Consider the following 18047-nt stretch of genomic DNA (forward strand, 5'->3'; position numbering starts at 1 on the left):
TTTTATGCCGGACACGTCTATTCCATTTTTAGAGAATTTGACAAAAACCCGTGTACATCACGTTGCGACTCCGCCATCTCTGTCGCGCGTTGAAAAAAAATTGCGAACAAACCTTGAACCTTAAATTCTCGCTCATTCGACATCTTTTTAGTCTCCTGTAATTATTTAGAAATTTTGATATTACAAGAAAGAAAAACAAATGGAAAAAAAAGAGAACAGAATGCGAGAGACTCGAGTGCACGTGATATATTGTGTGCGATACCAAAGATTTACGCGAATCGTTGTCATTAATGTTCCGTCACTGGTAGACTCGTGCCACTAACAAATACATATATGAATATTACATAATTAAGTATGTAGGTGCATGGTGCTAACGTGGAGAATCATTCCAAATAAACGGCGATAAATCTCGTGTGAAGAAGAGTGAGTCTGAATCGTAGAACCGCGAGTACTTCGGATCGGGTCGAAACTTTGTAGAAATAATGTCTGACAGTATTACCAAACGATATTTTTGTACACGATCGTACGTTGTTACGTTACCACTGGGTATCCTACTCTATACCAAAGCATTTCATTGTAATTTCCTAGTGTTATTATATTTATTGCGTACGTAGTATAACAATAGCGAGGACTCTAACATGTGCGTTACGTTTATAGAAAATTGCACGATTATTAGAAAATCCAATTATGTTACTGTAATGTACACAATCACAGTTGAATTGTTTCAACTAGGCTTGCAAGCACCCTACTGTAAATCGATCGTATTCTTATTTATTTATTCTGTACATAATAATTATTTTTCCTCGAGTCAAATGTTTATACTCACTGTGTAAGTGAAATCAAATGCTGAGACTTAATGGTTAACATAGCAAAACAGCAAATAATTACTAGAAAATACTCATAATTACCATCGATTACTATTATTCGTTTGTGGTTATGGATTAAAAACCTGACAGCTATTAACGATTTCAAAACGATGAGTACAACTTTTCATCCGCTAACAGCGATCACTAATAATCACAGAAACTTGCTTACACCTGTCGTGTACCTTTAACACAGCCAAAGGCTCTAATCACAGCTCATGATTGCAAACGCTTGCTGGTAAGTACCTACAGATCGAGTGATTATGGAACAATCTAAATAATTTTAAATACACAAAACAAAGATCCGCTTGACATTCGATTTAAGTAAAAAATCAATGAAGAAGAAACAAAATTGAAATGTTTTAAGGGGAATAAAATCAAATGAAGGGAGAAAAAGAATTTGAAACTGAGAGAACTGTCCGCTATTTAAACGAATCGTTGAGAGAACGCGTTGCTCGACGATATTATTACTTGTTATAAATTTCGAACGGTTTAATGGTTAATGGTACTCGGTTCACGTGTGATTGGTACTTGACGGAACTGGCTCGAGGAGCAATCCTCGTGTTCGCGAGGACGCTTACGAGGTTTGTCGCGCCCACGATGGAAAATGGCGTAATATCATCGTCCAAAACACCGACAAAGTTTCTCTGAAGTTGCGACCCGATGGAAAATAAAGCGGTGGCATAAATTAACACGGTAATTCCCAGGCGCGTTACCTGGGACCTTCAAAACGGCACCCCGCGAAGGAACAAGGTAAATTCATCGGTTGAATAGGCCGTAATGAATGCTGCCGCTAGGCGCCGGCTAATTTGTCACGAATTACCGTGATAATTGCCGTGTTCAGCTGCCCGTTTAACCCTTCGTTTACTAGGAGCAGCTTAATCGCAACAGAAATTTCGCGCCACAGCAAATTGTATATTTTTCTCTCCACCATTTTTTTTTGTCAACGACTCTGTCGCAATTAAAGGTATGCGACTTAACAAACGCGATCGAGTGTTACGTTCTTTAGAAATTGTTTTAAAAATGTCGAACGATATTCGTCTTACGCTTGAAACTTGTTAATTGATGAAATAAATAATGGAATAACAAATTTTAGAATATTTGGTTCGTTAGTGAGAATATACGTGATGCTAATGTATCCTTTGCGAGTAATAATAAATTTTTAATGGAGAAGGATGGACGTAATAGAGGTTCAGATTTTTCTGCGTTGTTTAAAGCGATCTTATTCGTTCGCGTTCAGAGAGAGAACTTTTTCGGGAAATTAAATTATACCGTAATTTACTTTTGATTATCGTCCTCAACTAACTGTGCACTTTATTTTTTCAATTCAATTTAGACCACTCACCGCGCCATCTTTTACAGCTCCTGCGGATTAGTCAGAGTTTAATGTGTTCTTAATTTTCTTTAATTCGAATCTCCTCGCATCTTCAAGCTACTTTGCATCAGCCGGAATTTACTGTAATTGAAGTTGCTTTAAATGAAATTCTCTTCCCAATCTTTCGTTATATTAACGAACTTTCTTTTACTCTTACCGTCGTCGATTCAAACGTTTTCAACTATTTTAAAATTAGCAACAACTTCAATTTGTCCTCATTCTCGCCTCGAGCTACTGTTACAATTTTAATTGTTCGATTGCAGTTTTGCATTTTTGTAATTAATAACTCGTTCACCTGAGTTGCTCTAAGCTATCGAGCTCGTGTATTATACTTCAACAGTCTCCAATTTAAACTTACCACCTTACTTTATATTCTCAGGTGTGATAGATCGACAAGATTTCATTGTAGTTTAATTTCCTTTAATTTCACGCCTGTGCTCCTCGCAAAGTGCAAGTGGAGACTAATATTCTTGAAATTAAATCTGAACCTTCTTCTCCACTTCAAATTATCTTAAATTAGCGAAATTTAATACCACTTTAACTTTCTGTAATTAAAGTCCTCTCTCCATAATTACTCTTTTTTTACGAATTAGAAGTACCTCATAATAGCAGTTTAAACTTTCTTTAACCTAAACTTCTTCCTTCGCTTCGTCGTTAATTATTTCAAAATGTGCTAAATTCGGGAGAAGATAAGTTTTTAACGCGTTCGAGCCAACTATTTGTTTTCTCTCTTCTCATGAAAACAAGCTTACAGCCATATACTTCAGAATTCACATCACCCTCATCTTTTCATTCTCCAATACTCTAAATTAAAAAGTTGAATGACAAGAACTCCTCAATTTAACGACAGTCGCTGGATGACCGCCACTATGCTTACTTCCTTTTGTTATTATCAATCATTCTTGACTTATATCACTATATTATCTTCAATATTAATTCTCTACATCTATTACTTACATTTTCTGCAGAAGCGACAAAAAGTAATTATTACATATTTTTCATTTCATGATTTGTATAAATAATATATAATTCTAATATATAATTCTATATACTAGTAAGCATTAATTACGAAAAATACGCGAAGTTGGTTCGTCATAGCAGTTGGTTAAGTATTAATTATTATTCGATCAATTCGAATTTCGATCAAAACAAATTTTAAACAAAGTAAAATTATACAATCGACGGAGAGACCAAAAACTAGCAAGAAATTTGTAAAACGCAAATGAAGAGTAGTTATCAGTCGAGCGAGACGAAGGGTTAAACAGCGCCGCTAGAAACGCAACATCGTCGAGCCGATAATTGGTTCGATCGCCAGGCGAGATTGCACTGTTTCGAGCAAGGGATGGAAAACGTATCACTAGCTAGACAATCCTAGGCGTTTCTTATGCGACCTGTTTGTATGTGACCGTAAATCAAAAGTATATTAGGATGGTGTGTTCGTCGGTGAAAATCGATCGTGCGACGAAGGATGCGATCTCCGTCTCAGGTGCGGGGGGGATCGACTCGTTGTTCGCAGAGATTTCCAAAAAGCTCAAGAAAACAGATAATATTTATGAGAGTTTTAAAAATCGATAGAAAGAGAGAGAGAGAGAGAGAGAGAAAGAGAGAGAGAGAGAAAGAGGAGAATATAATAGGTGGAGCATGTACGCTTGGAAATCGCTGTATTAAATGTGTGTTAAATCGAGTATAAGGATCTAGACGAGGAGGCGAGCGAGCGCTTTGGTTCACGTGGTCGAATCTGTTCCTTGAAATTGCGGACAACCGGATACAGTCTTTAAAGTACAAATGCTAAATAAATGCGGAATCTTCTTATCTAACTGAATATGTAACATTCGAGTAAATGTGTACTCGATGGTAAAAGGATATTGTATTGAATATCGAAACGACGAGAATAAAATAGGATCAGGCTACGTTAACGATTTACGTTAGAACGCGATTGTATTTTATTGTCATACTACGAGATTAATATTGGAAAATTAGCAAAATTCAAAAAATGATAATAGGAAAATTCGTTACTTTATATCTGACGGTACGTAAGAAAGAATTGACAGAGAGAATTTGAGAATTGCATAATATTTTCGCTTATAACGGGGATAATAAAAAAAGAAACGAGATAAGGTACTCCTCTTTCGAATCGCAGATGACAAAAGAAAGTGGCACGAACAAAGCGGCATCGCAGGATAATAGCGTAATAAGCAAAAGGTAATGAAAAGCAAGCATCTTCAAAGTGCAGAGAAAGCTTAAAAAGAACCGTACTTTAAAGGTTGATATCCCATAATTCCTTTAAGCCGTCTGCGAGCTACAGAAATATAGGTCGTTTGTATTAAATTCTTTGAAACAACGTTCTCGTTTCGACCGTAGAAATTCCTATCCTAGAAGATATCGTTGTACCTCGAGAAGAAATATCATCATTGACGTATCTCTTTCAATCACTGTTTAATTTCGATTTCTTTCGTTCCAACGTATCTAGAAACTGCACACGTGCATATTTCGTGCGAAATTTTCAGCGAGAGTCTGATCGTGAAACATTTGACTTTCTTCCTCGAATTCGTTATCCAATTAGCAGAAATCGAGATAAAATAAGAATAAGCAAAAAAAAGAAAAAAAAAAAACAGTAAGCGAAAAGCATGAATTCGCACTGTATTCGTGCGATAAAACGAGATACATACGTCATCGATGTCGTTCTAGTTAAAAAAAAAATAAAATAAAATAAAGTAATGTCTTAGGGAATAAAAGAATAGAGGATAACGCGTAAACAATTTAGGACACCGTCTCCCTAGGAACTCGGACATTAACTCTCTATTGGATCTCCGCTTTCGTGCGTACGCGTGAAGATTAGCCGACGAGGTATAAAATGGACCCACGTTGCGCTGTATGTATGATCATTTCACGAACAGTTTGCATTATGCCATTTTACATTACATCGCGTCGCTGGTTGCGTCGGGCGAAATTCTCTGGACAGTCGAACGACATCGTGTCGCGTGGAGAACAGATCGATGACGACTCTTCAATCAGAGTACCGTGCGTACGATATTTCCTCTCTGTTAAAAACTATACGTATCTTTCTAATTTATAATTGTCGATATTAGTCCAATTGGTATAGTATCGAGATATTAATTGATGCACCAGTGAACAATTCACGAACGATAAAATAAGTAAGGACGCCTTTTGATTAAAGGATTTTGAGATTGGTTGAAGGTAAACGCGAACTATATTTAATTTAACATTAAGATCAACTAGCAACATAAGTAATTAAGTTATCGTTTATGTACATATGTTTTCGATTAATGCGCTTTCAAATGAAATATTAGTGCATTCTGTAAAAGTTCAAATACAATTTCTTACAGATTTACTCAATATAAACATATAAATTGTACTTCTTTTCACCGAAAATCTTGTCGTCGATTCCTACTATCGTGCTAACATTAAAAAGGTTACTAAAAATTGTAACTTCCCGTATGTGTATCTGCGTTAACAAAATCTAGAAAAGAATAGCACGTCGGGAGACTTGTTCCAGTTGAATCAATAAAACAAACACGTCAGAAGGACGAGGAATAAAGCGCAATCGTATATAGCGAGGGGATTAATTATGGAACGGCACCCGCATACGGAAATACATAGAAGGCGGATACGCGTCCGTCGATACGAAACGGAATAGATACAGATACTCTGGTTCAAGGGTTACGTCGTGATTCACTGGGACGACGATCCGATGCATTTAAAGCCCCGTGACCCGAATTTCGAAATAACAGACCGTGGCACTACGACGATACTTTCGTCGGCAAGAAAGGCAGCCAGGAAGTCTCGCCCCGACGCGCCCTTCGCCACTCTCGCTGGCGAAGGCGGCACAATAGAAAAGGCACAAAGGTATAATTTTGCCCACCGCGTATTTTTGATACTACAATCCGATAACCTTCGTTGTTGCGTTCGCACGCGGAAACCGCGGATGGACGTCGCCGCGGTTTTCACTTTTTTCCGATGTTCGCCAGAAAACAGAAACGGGGATACGTTAATCCAGGGGATGGACGCGTACGTCGCGCGAAACATACCGAACCGATCACTTTTTCGCACGCTGGTGGCCGGGGGTGTTCCTTACGCGGACGTAACTCACAGGCACGCAACGCGGATTGTTCTCTATGTACAGAAAGGAAAAAAAAAAAGAATAGAGCGCCAGAACTTTTTATGTACGACCCCGTGGCTCGAGCCGGAGCGACTCGTAGAGCGAACCGACTGTGCGGGGGACTACGAATATTCTAAAATAAATATTGTGATGACTGATCGATTATTTTGTCAGCCTGTCCTCTCCCTCTTCTTCTTCTTCTTCAACGTGACTGACTGTGTTCATTTATCTGCGCCATGTATCTTGCGTCTTTTCCAGAGTAGATTTGCAACTTTTAGATTTGCAACTGGTATGCTTTTAAATAGCATACATTTTTTTTAATTTTCTTTTACTTAGTCTTTGTTAAACCTTTGTTAAATTGAAAGCTACGCACGATACGGATCTGATTGGATAATGCTTGCAACGAGGTGCACGAGCGTTGTAAGTAGATCCAGCGCTGTCTGATCACTGTTTTTTAAATCTACTGGGCGATGTGAGGAAAACGCGTCTGGCTGAATCTGTGAATCATCGTGAATGGCAAAGTTTGACGAAACAGTATACATTAACCACAATTATTTAATAGAAAAACTCGCTCTTTCCCCCTTAAGGGAATACATTCCATTTTGTTAAGATATAAGAAAACAGTCAAAGCTTCGAAATAATATTTCATCGTTTATGTAAAAACATCCAACAAGCAACGTAGACCCTGACAAAATAAAGATACTTATTTTAAGGAAAGAAAACAGTTTACGAGAGCGAAAACTTTCACTGGAAAGCCTTTTTAAACATTCACGTGGGCATCGATTCGCTCGAGTACCTTTTTCCTCTATCGCTGGTGAAAAAATTATTAGACGATGCGGGTTCGAGGTATGAAACATTCAAACGTAAAAAGCATTCTTTCCGAAAGAACGTATAAATTTATTAGCTGAACATTTATAGGGTTTTTAAAATAGACTTCCGTGACATCGCTGGCCAACTTCTTGCTCATATAACAATAATCGTTACCATTCCTCATATATTATTCTTTCGTATTTTTATTACAGTTTTCCAATAAAATTTTAAGGGATCTATGTTATATTTTTAGTACAATTACTACACACATTCTATTAAAAATGTCTTCTTATTATCTTTCACCGTTTTTAATTAAATCTCATTTAATTGTAATAATAATATTTCTACTAATTAGCTTGTACGTGTACTGTGAAAACTGTTTCAAAAAATTTCAGCAAATATTTACGCGATGACATTTGCGTCACTCAGAGATGGCAGCGTCGCAGTGTATGCAAATTATTGAAAATTTCAAGATTCGGCGAAACGAAATTGTTGCATCTGACAACATCGTTAAGTGGAGCACGTATATTTAACAAATATTTTTTCACCGTCACTTTGGACTTGACGTAACAGGCGACAGCTTAATAAATTTCGTTATATTTTCAACCTAATGTAGCGTGAAAATAGTGCAGCTGCGAGATCGCGATCGCGAAAAAAAAAAGAACTGAACGAATTACGACATTGTACCTGACGTTTCATCGATAACGTGAACAATGGCTACTCGAGGCCCTTTAGTACGTTCGTGTGTACTTCTATCCCTCCCCCCCGTCATCGTTCAAGAGTAATTAGTAACGATACATTTAACTTTCAAGTTCACCAAGGTACACCCTTTCAATATTTCGAGCTTACACCTCGCTTTTATTATCTCAAGTTTCACTCGAAGGCTGCCACTTAAATCGCTTTGTAAAGGCAACCTCGGAAGTTTCCATTCGGTAATCGTTTAGAAGAGATTACCCAATAAACTTAAATGAAATTAAAAGAAAAAAGGACGATATTTAAAACAAAAATTTTTCACAAAAACATTTAACATTGCTCTGATTAATTTTGCCAAGATTTCTGTAACTAATTTCGCCATTTCTTTGGATATCTTCCTTCATCTTCTTTCCTGCGAAAAGACGATATTAGAAAATGTTGTGACATCGTTTTCAAGTCTGAAGGTATCAACGCGTCTAAAATTTACATGATTTTCAATTTACTTGTTACAGACAAGATACCGATTGAATAAATAAAATCGAAGCAGTTGCAGTAAAACGGTCACGTGTAGCGAGTAAAACACGCGTATGCTGTGTTCCGGTGTTTTATTTATCGACATTAGTTGAAATATTGTTATTGCCATGCACAGTATCGGGTTTAGATCTTTCGACTGATTTTGTTTACACCCGAATTGGCAAATTGCTAGTTTATGCGTTAACAGTATTATATTCCGATGCCATCGATTAAAAGTCACGAGGAATACATTTTTGCCGCTCATAATGGACGGCGGAACGAAACGCAGCAACGGTTGTAAATATGGGCTGTTGTAATGTATGAAAAGGGTGCTTTCGGTGGTGGATACTTGGAGGGCAAACGCGGTACTGCGGGGAACTGCGAACGACAAATTGCTGGCTGTGATTTAAACGAGCTGCTAGTCTGTTGATATTTGGTCAGAAAAATACTGGTGTCCCGAAACCAGCATCACGTCCGTGTTACCACGTTCGCCTTATTTACTCATTTTTATCGAGCCTTTTTAAAAATATCTGCTGCAATGTAAATTCTTAACGTGGACATTATTCTACTGTCGCCTATAATTTCTAACATAGATGATTATTAATTGACGATTTTATAAAAGCCACAAATGCGTGAATTACATAAAATTTCTATTATTTATTATACAAAAAATTATAAACGATTTTATTTATAAGGAGCGCTTAAAACTTACGAATTATTGCTGTATTATTAATACATAATATGTAATATATAATTATTGTGGTGAGTTATCGAGGTACATTTTTCTTCAAACAATACAATCGCGTAAAATTTGATAAGCTATTCCGTCAGTAACTGTTGAAGTTATTTTTTCCGGTATTTTGCCGCTTGGACTCGATATTTTTAGGTCAAGGAAACCAACGCGTAATCTTCATTTCGCTAAACACGTGTCTTCATAAAACGCCATAAATCGGAGACGATTATAGCGAAGAGAATTTCGTGCAGTATTTTAAAACGCTCTGTCCAACGAAAGGAACGGAAAGGATATGAAACAGAGGCGCAGAGAGGCGAACAAAAATCGAGGCACGGCAGCATTTTGCGCGATTTTTAATATCGTGTCGATCTGAGCGAAGAGATGCAAACGATGGTTTAAAAGAGAGGAAGAGAAGGAAGAAGCCCGCCTCGCGACGACTTCTCTTTCTACGGAAGAGTGGCTTCCCGTGATAAAGATGTTATTGAATTCTCGTTTTTAATCTAGTCGGCGACAATGGCGTGATTATGCGTCAAAAGGCTGCGACAGTACGTGCCATTTCTCTTATTCACTAGAAATGGCAAAAAATGAATTAGAACAGAGGAACGTTTTTTGTCCCTGGGTTCCTCCTTCGTTTCCTCGCGTTCTAATAATCCGACGGAGCTTTTTCGGACAAACAATTTGTGGAGCGAGAACGGGTAAGGTGTTCAGGTTTTCCAGTATCGCACTAAAGAATTTTGCGTAATTATGGTAAAAACGACAGGATACATTCGATGCGAAATATGCGAGGGAAAATGAAATCGGAATGAGACTGTGATAAGATCGTTTAACCTGTTTAACATTTTCTCTTTTTTCCAAGTAATGCGATAGGAGGTATGAAAATTTGCAAATCGATTCCGAGGCAAGCTGAAATGCAGACTGAATATGTCGAGCGTTTGATTGATGGACGTCAACTGTATCTTTTCTGCGAACAATTATTTCCTGTCATGAACCCTTTTTCTGCTTCTAATCTTTTATTTTCCGTACAACTCGATATCACTTGTCAGGAGCGTTTAACGAAACGTGAAACGTATAACGTTGAGAAATTATAGAACAACGAGGCAATGGCAGGATATGCTTTAGTAATAGTTTTCCGGTACACTATTTTACTATCTGTGGATGCTACACATTTCTAAGAGCGTTGAGGATTCGCAATGAAAAATTATTGACAAGATTGAACGGAACGTTGATGGAAGACAACATTTTAGCAAAAGGTTTATCAAAAATAAATTATTCTCGTCGTTGCTTGGAACAGGGCAGAAAGCTTCGCGAGATACGTTACATTATGTACAACGTTAAGAAATATGATTAATTCTCTGCCGTCACTCTGAACCTATTCACCAAAAGCGAAAGGATTAAAAATGGACGCAGAGGACGCTAAGATATAAATCCGCCTTAACAAAAGGACACGTATAATTGAAAGGACTTGCTGTAACTATATTCTTAGCTTCGAATGTGTTTCATAAATCACATTGAAGCCATTGAAACAACGCTAAAATAACAAATGACCATAACATCTTGTTTCCAACATTCTTATAAAGCATAAAACTTATACATTGGATATTGTATCAAAAACTGTTAGTAAAAAATTAAACCGACAGACTAAAGTTAAAAAGTTTCAGAGAATCTTTAATGCAATATCAGTGGAATTTTTGTTTAAAAACATTTATAATTACACTTTAAATACTGTGCACGTTACCAGAAATTGATTAAAAATTTCTGTCAGCATCTATCGCTTAATAAAGCAAAGAAAAATTGGATAAACAATTCGTATCACGACGCGACAGAATTCAAATGAGAATCGCGATCTGAATATTTCAATCGTATCGCAATTTAGATCAATACAGTCTTGTAATTTCGAAGGGTAAAAAAGAGAACACGGTACGATACGATAGGTTCTATAAAAATTCCGCTCATAAAGTGAAATAGCCGATACCAGAATACCGAATAAAACGAAAATTCCCTTCTACTATAATAGCTATCGATCAAGGCTACTGACGAAAATTTTATGCAACGCTCTGACGAAAAATTTATGCATATCAAAAAGTCATACCGCCGATAAAATGCTGCAATTTTTATTCCTTTATTAAAAACTTTCGCGTTCAGATTCGAGATAACTATAAAGTCATTAAATAATACATGACGCGAAACTATTCCAGTTACTTACAATAGCATTGCAGTATCCTATTACTTTGTCAAACATTGTATATTATAATTATTAATTCCCAATTTTCTCGATGAAATAAAAAATTGCAAGTAACCATACGAGCAAGGAAATATCCGGTTGCAAACGGAATTAATCTTTCAGCAGTTATTCTCATTATCAACTGTAATTTCACTATAACACGAGACGACTAAAACAAAAATTAACACAAAGCCGTTAATTGACTCCGACGAGCAACGTTTTAACGAAATTCATAAATCGTATTAAAGCTTCTTATCCGGCGGAAGCCAGCACGCTCTGCCACAAAGGAGCTCCGGTTTAATGCGATGCACGTAGTAAAAACAATGCTCTTTGAGAGGTACCTACATCTCGAGAGACGTCTTCATAAAGCGAAGAACCGGCGTCGAGGATAAAACAAGCTACGCGAATAATCAGCTGATACGAAGCACCGTTCGCAAACGTTCTTTTCCCGCCTCTTATCGGGCCCTCGTATTTTTTATTATTGCGAACAGGAGAGGGGCTGCAGCAGGTAGAGGAGGAAAAAGTAGTTCGAGAGAATGCCATCGAAAAGCCGAGGGAAACCGTCAGAAGTTTCTACTTCGACGAGATGTAAGCTTTGCAAAGTTTGTAAACGAAAAATATCCGGTAACGAGACGTCGGTGCAACGCGGCCTCAAAGTTCAAACAGCATTCTCCTTATCCAGAAGGAAAATAGAATACGCTAAGGCGAAAGTCAAATAATTTTCGTCGTATTCTATTCAGAATCTATCTCCAAGGAAAAGAAAAGTTAATCCCCTAACTTTTTTATGCGACAAAATGGTCAACACTTAAGGTAGCAGAATTGGTTATTAGAAATTTTCTATGAGCCCTTTGAGTACTATGAACGCATATACAATTCACCTGCAGTTTTTACCATTTCACACAAAATTTCTTTGCTTCCGTGTAGCGGAATAAAAAAGCTGATTATATCATCAGAAAGCTTAGTGAATTGAATTACCTAAATAAGAGATCAATGTTAAAAATGAAATTAACCCTTTGTGGGTTAAAATGCATCCTTTTCTTGTTTCATCTGTTCTATAAATGTAAAGTTTCTTTCTTCACGTTTACTTGTGCCTTACTGACAGGTCAGTGGCATTAATCCAGTAGCTAAAATGGCGCCTGATACCCCTGTATGTCGACGCACATAAGGCCCTTCATCTTCAATGGAATGTAATTAAAGTACAAATCAATAATAATTTTCAGAGGAAGAGGAAGGAGCTCGCCTTTAACCCTTTGGACGCTGAGTTATGCTTGTGCGACGTTAACCATGTGGGCATATATGCGTCCACAGTACAGATTTAATGGTTGTGTGAGAACCCATATATGCGTTCATAGCGCTTAAGAGGCTAGCAAAACTACGTTTAGTTTTAGTTATAACTATTCTATAGTATATAAGTAACGCTAAAAAGATGTGATGAATAGATAGAGCTCTTGTACTTTTGGGATACATAGATAAATTAGATAATTGGTTTATCTTATATCTCGTCTGTGCTTATCTTATGGAACTTCATATCGTATCCTCAGAAATATTAATCGTGCAAAATCTACAGGTATTGTTGTGCTCTCTACAATTTAGAGAGAGAGAAAAATATGGGTGTTACGTAGACAGTAATCATTATTCGTACCCTACGTAAAGTTTCAGAGTCCTACAAAAGTTTAGGAAATATTGAGTGAATCGTAAATAAATTAAATGTAATACGTAGTCCTTAGCATGATATCGTTTTCGAGAAATTAATTAATCTCTCGAAAACGTTACCAAGTACCCAGGTCCACCGACGAGGAGGTGACTACGCAAGGACCCATCTCTAAAACCCTAATCCCATCCATTTAAATCCAGTATAGTTCAACGCCGAATTAATTTTATAAAAATAAGTAAACCATCTTAAGGTACTTGAAATTAATGATAGCAAAGTTCTAAGTGTTGAAATTATAATATTTGGAATGCGAAATAATATAAAGGAAAAGGAAATAAAGGAAATATTATGTTATAACTATTTGTATTATATAAAATTTAAGTTTATTTGTAATTTACAATATATTTCATTAGTTTTAATGTAATATCTCATTAGTTTTATTGCAAATTTTTATATATTTCCCGCTTTAGAGGTAAGAGAAAGAAAGATATATAAGAAAGTTATAAGAAAGAGTGAGACAGATTTTGCCGACCCTACTGTCGAACCCCTGGCGCTATCTCTATAAAAAGTGCTCAAACTGGTGGCACACAATTATCGACAGCAAAGTAAACTACTAAAAAACTGCTAGAGCCATCTCTTGCAGAAAGGCTGAAACTAATTAGGCGATCGTCTCATTAATTTCCACAAAGATGGCGCCAGGGGTTCCTAAGTAAGGTCGGTATCGTTTGTCTCACTCTTTCTTATAACTTTCTTATATATCTCCCTCTCTTTTACCTCTAAAGCGGGAAATATACAAAAAATGATAATAAAACCAGTGACATATTACACTAAAACTAATGAAATATACAATAAATTACAATAAAACTAGTAAAATGTACAATAAAATACAATAAAACTAGTAAAATATACAAGAAATTACAATAAAACATATAATAAAATATACGAGAAACTACACTAAAATTGGTAAACTGTACAAGAAATTAAAATAAAACTAATGAACTATACAATAAATTACAATGAAACTAAAGTTTTATATAATACAAACAGGTATTATATAATATTTCCTCGATCTATCGATGGAATTAAATAGTCTAAGGTATATTTACATAAAAAGTATAACAATTCCCATAAAAATAATGAATACCGATGCAAAATTTATATACAAAGTAATTCATTATTCGTGTGTCAACAATATTTACGATGCGGATCTTATTAGCACGAATCTATATAATATCCGTGTATAATATACGATAAAAAAAATCGTAAGCTTGTTAAAATAAGGTCAACTATTGCAAAAAGTCGGAAAGTAAAGCTAGAAGAAATTTTATCTGGTCTAAAACTGATTAATAATTGTATCCGCCACCTAAATAGGTTCAAGTGGATAAAGACATCACTTGGTTAGACCAATTACTGGTCGGTTATTTCATAATTGTTATCGCGTGTTAGATTGGAGATTTATTGTCTAGAATAACTTCATATATGTAAAAAATACCGAATTTTATACGTCGACCAATAAATAAATTAATAATTAGAATAAATTTATACTATATATATTTATTTGTTTCATAATAGTCACTGTACTTATTAAAAAATATACATTACCAAGTGGTACTTTTACTAAAACAATGTAAAGAAAAAAATTGTGTGAAGATAATTAACGTTATTGCTTACATGTTTACAGGGCTATTTGTTATTGAAAAATATACAAAATTCCCTAAAATAATGTTTCTCCGAAAAATATGAACGTAATTGTAGCCACGTATATAATCGAGTATGAAGACAAAAATTATAAATGAATGATTTTTAAGAACGAATGCTACTATACAGAGATTACTTATATTTTCATAATTACACTGTTATTACAGATCTATTCTATGGGTGAAGATATAAATAACGGCAAAGTACGACTAATATTATTTAGAGAACATGAATCTTTAAGTAGAAAACCGCATTCCCAGCAAATGAATTTATTCCATAGATTGCATTACAAAATATTACACCTCATTTTTTTTCACGCTGGAACGCTGTTACGAAAAACTACTCTTATCCGTTTATCAACTTCTTGATTAAAATAGAGGTGTCCTAGTATTTCGCGCATTTCTTTTATCTCCCTTTTCTATACTGCATATAAATTTCTTTCCCCTAACGCAGTGAATAGGTAGAAAGCTACTATTATCCCTTGCCAGAAATTTTATTTCACTTCACTAATTGTATATCTATATAAATTCATTGAGTTTATCCTTGAGAAGTAAAACCATATGTGAACACAATAGAAAAAAAAGTACATATGAATTAGATTGTAATTAATATTGCAAGTTCACACCGCGTCTCACGTGAATGAACATTCAAATTATATTATTTAAAATAAAAACGCTCCACCCGGCATGCGTTTCACGTTACAAAATGTGAATTCAGGAGTAAGATCATTTTAGCTTGCTCAAAGCAAAGTCTACTTTTCGGCAAATGCAACAAAGTAAAGAACATTTTTCGTAGAAACTTTTGATTTCTGTAACAGCCTTGTCCGTTTTTTCTTTTTTATTTCTCGATAACTGTTACTCATATAGCATTATCATAGGTTATATCAAATATTTATAACGTATGTATAGTGATACTTCGTTTACGCGTTGCTTTCGCAACTTGCATTCCACGACTTGTCAATTACAACTGTTTGTTGTACGAAATAGCTGTAAAAGAGAGGGAAAAGAAGTAATTTTGTTTCTCTATCACTAAACAATTTAAAAAATCACATAGAATCACCCTAGATAATTACCTTGTTACTGAACACTTTAAGCCTCTGGTGTAGCTAAGGGGGCTTCTTTCTTTTCATAGATCGTAACAACTTCTTTTTTATCACCAGCTGCTTTATCATTTTCATCTGCTTCCTTTTTCGGAGCAACCTTAAATGTATTATACGTACAATCAACAATTGGTACACAAATGCCATAGCAATAAATAACTTTGCAAATTTTGTTAGCTAAAATGATCTTACAAATAACATAGTGAAACGATATAAACTTCTGTAATTTTTATTAGTTTTATATATATGTTTTTTCAAGAAATTTTAGATAATATTAAATTTTTACATGCAAATGAAACTTCATTATGGTTTATAAATTAATATGATAAAATTAAACCTTAAAAAATGACAAAACATTTAAGATATATATTTTAAACATATTAATTCTAAAAATGTAAACCCAAAGTAAGCATTTATTCCAAGATAATAAGCAATTGTTTTAATAAATATATGTTTCATATATTTTATATTTTATACATTTCATATATTTCATATTTAATACATACATTACATCAACCTTTAAAAACATCACTACGCTAGTAATTATATATGTGTTACACAATTATCCTAATTCAAAGTTTTCTTTTGCTTGTACCTATCCACTAAATCTATGCTAACACGCCAAATTTGAAATACTATTTTTTTCAATCAATGCATCAGACATAAGACATTGAGAGTAAGAAAAATACATATGGATAACGATATCAATTAAATCATTGGTATTCAAAATACTAGGAGAAAAACAATTTGTTTTTCCGATAAACCGAGTTAGCAAAACCAACTGTGATGTTTAAACATACTTCCAATAGTTTTTATTATACAATGTACATAAATTTTAAAGTATCAAATATATATAACGATTAGCTTTATTCAGACTGTATTACCTCTTCTTTACTAGCTTCATCAAAGTTCTCCACTAACTCTGGCACCTCGTCATCTTCCTCCAATGTTGCTTTCCCAACCGTGCTACCAGAAACTGTACTTGCTAGCCGCTTTAACTGTGTAACACCTTCAGGTCCCAATTGACTTATAATTCCCGGTAGCATATCAGTTATTTGTTTGTTCTCGCCATGACCGGTAATGGCAAATGTGTTAGCTGACAAGCTAGCCTGAGCTTTCGGATTATTAAAGTGTATGACAGTACCGTCATCTTTAATCATATTAACCTCTTCTATACCAGGAATTGTGTTCACGGACAATTTCTTTAAACAACTTTGTAATTTCTTATCATCTGTAGCTGCAGTCGCATGTACAACCTATAAATATATTGAATGATAATATATTGTACACATATAAATAGATCTAACTATTTGCACATAATACAGGCATAATTTTACAGATTCTCATGTCTTGATATCTGATACTCTCAAAATATGAAACATTAATTTTCACGTGCCTGTGAGTTCTCGTTGACAACTCGTGAAATCAAATGCGAAAATAAACTCGAACTTTATTTATGAAAAAGGCAGAAAACCTGACTATCGCTTGACACAGCAAAAATCAGAAAGAAAAACCAGAATACACATTCGTACACGCGTAGCGTTGTAAACATAAAACATGTAAAAACAATGTAATCGGTAATTAAAACGTGTCCTGCAGGAGTTACGAAGCTATCGAAGAATTATTATCATTTAATCGGTGGTCGTGAACCAAGCGATACATTTTCGAGGCGAATAAATCGTAGATCGCTCGACTGACACCTGAAGTGTACACATTCGTAAACGTTAAATTCAAAACGCGCAAATAATCCCAAGAACCCTCTGAACCTGTGTTAATTTTCGAAATAAACCTGCGTACCTTCTTCTTGCGTCGGGGTGTTCCCTTACCGCCGATTCGTACTTGAGCTTGGAGCTTCTTCAACTTTTCCGGATTCATGTTAACCTGTCTGTACAACGATCAGAATCTTTCGATTCTTGGCCAATAAACTTGCACGAGGTGCAAGTCTGACGCGGAGTTTTACACGGAAAAACGAGCTAAACGCGACCGGCGAGCAAACACGTGCTCTCTGTTCGCCGAAAGGGTCGAGAAAATGGAAGTGTACGCTTCTTTAGCTCTCTACGTCAGAGACAGTTTCCGGCGGGCACCACTTCCGTTCGGGTCAGCTCAAAATAGTGCACCGATTAATTGTTCGATCGTATTGTTTGTCCATAAAACAAACGCGTGTTGATTCCATAATTCGGAATTTCTTGCAAAACATTTTACTCGATCGCGGAAATTCATTTAATTCAGAAATCACTGTTCGGTACAACAGTTCACCTGAGCACTGAGGTT

At 35.5% G+C, this 18047-nt stretch overlaps 1 protein-coding gene across 1 annotated transcript; it reads right to left on the bottom strand.

The window, feature by feature from the left end:
* Positions 1-14930: 14930 nt before the first annotated feature.
* Bic (bicaudal) lies at positions 14931-17840 on the bottom strand. The gene is made up of 4 exons (XM_076910929.1): positions 17574-17840; positions 16661-17032; positions 15750-15876; positions 14931-15663 (listed from the first exon to the last, which is right to left on the bottom strand). The coding sequence occupies exons 1-3, from the start codon at positions 17649-17651 to the stop codon at positions 15766-15768; spliced, it is 561 nt and encodes a 186-aa protein (XP_076767044.1). The 5' UTR covers positions 17652-17840; the 3' UTR covers positions 14931-15663; positions 15750-15765.
* Positions 17841-18047: the final 207 nt, after the last annotated feature.

The sequence above is a fragment of the Xylocopa sonorina genome, chromosome 3 (genome assembly GCF_050948175.1).
Source record: "Xylocopa sonorina isolate GNS202 chromosome 3, iyXylSono1_principal, whole genome shotgun sequence".
Taxonomy (NCBI): Eukaryota; Metazoa; Arthropoda; class Insecta; order Hymenoptera; family Apidae; genus Xylocopa; species Xylocopa sonorina.

Bases quoted from the DNA above. Each gene is read 5' to 3' on its own strand.
- Bic (XM_076910929.1), bottom strand. From the start codon at position 17,651: ATGAATCCGGAAAAGTTGAAGAAGCTCCAAGCTCAAGTACGAATCGGC. The intron at 17,033-17,573 runs GTACGCAGGTTT...ATATATTTATAG, and splicing joins CACCCCGACGCAAGAAGAAG to GTTGTACATGCGACTGCAGC. The intron at 15,877-16,660 runs GTAATACAGTCT...AATACATTTAAG, and splicing joins ATGAAGCTAGTAAAGAAGAG to GTTGCTCCGAAAAAGGAAGC.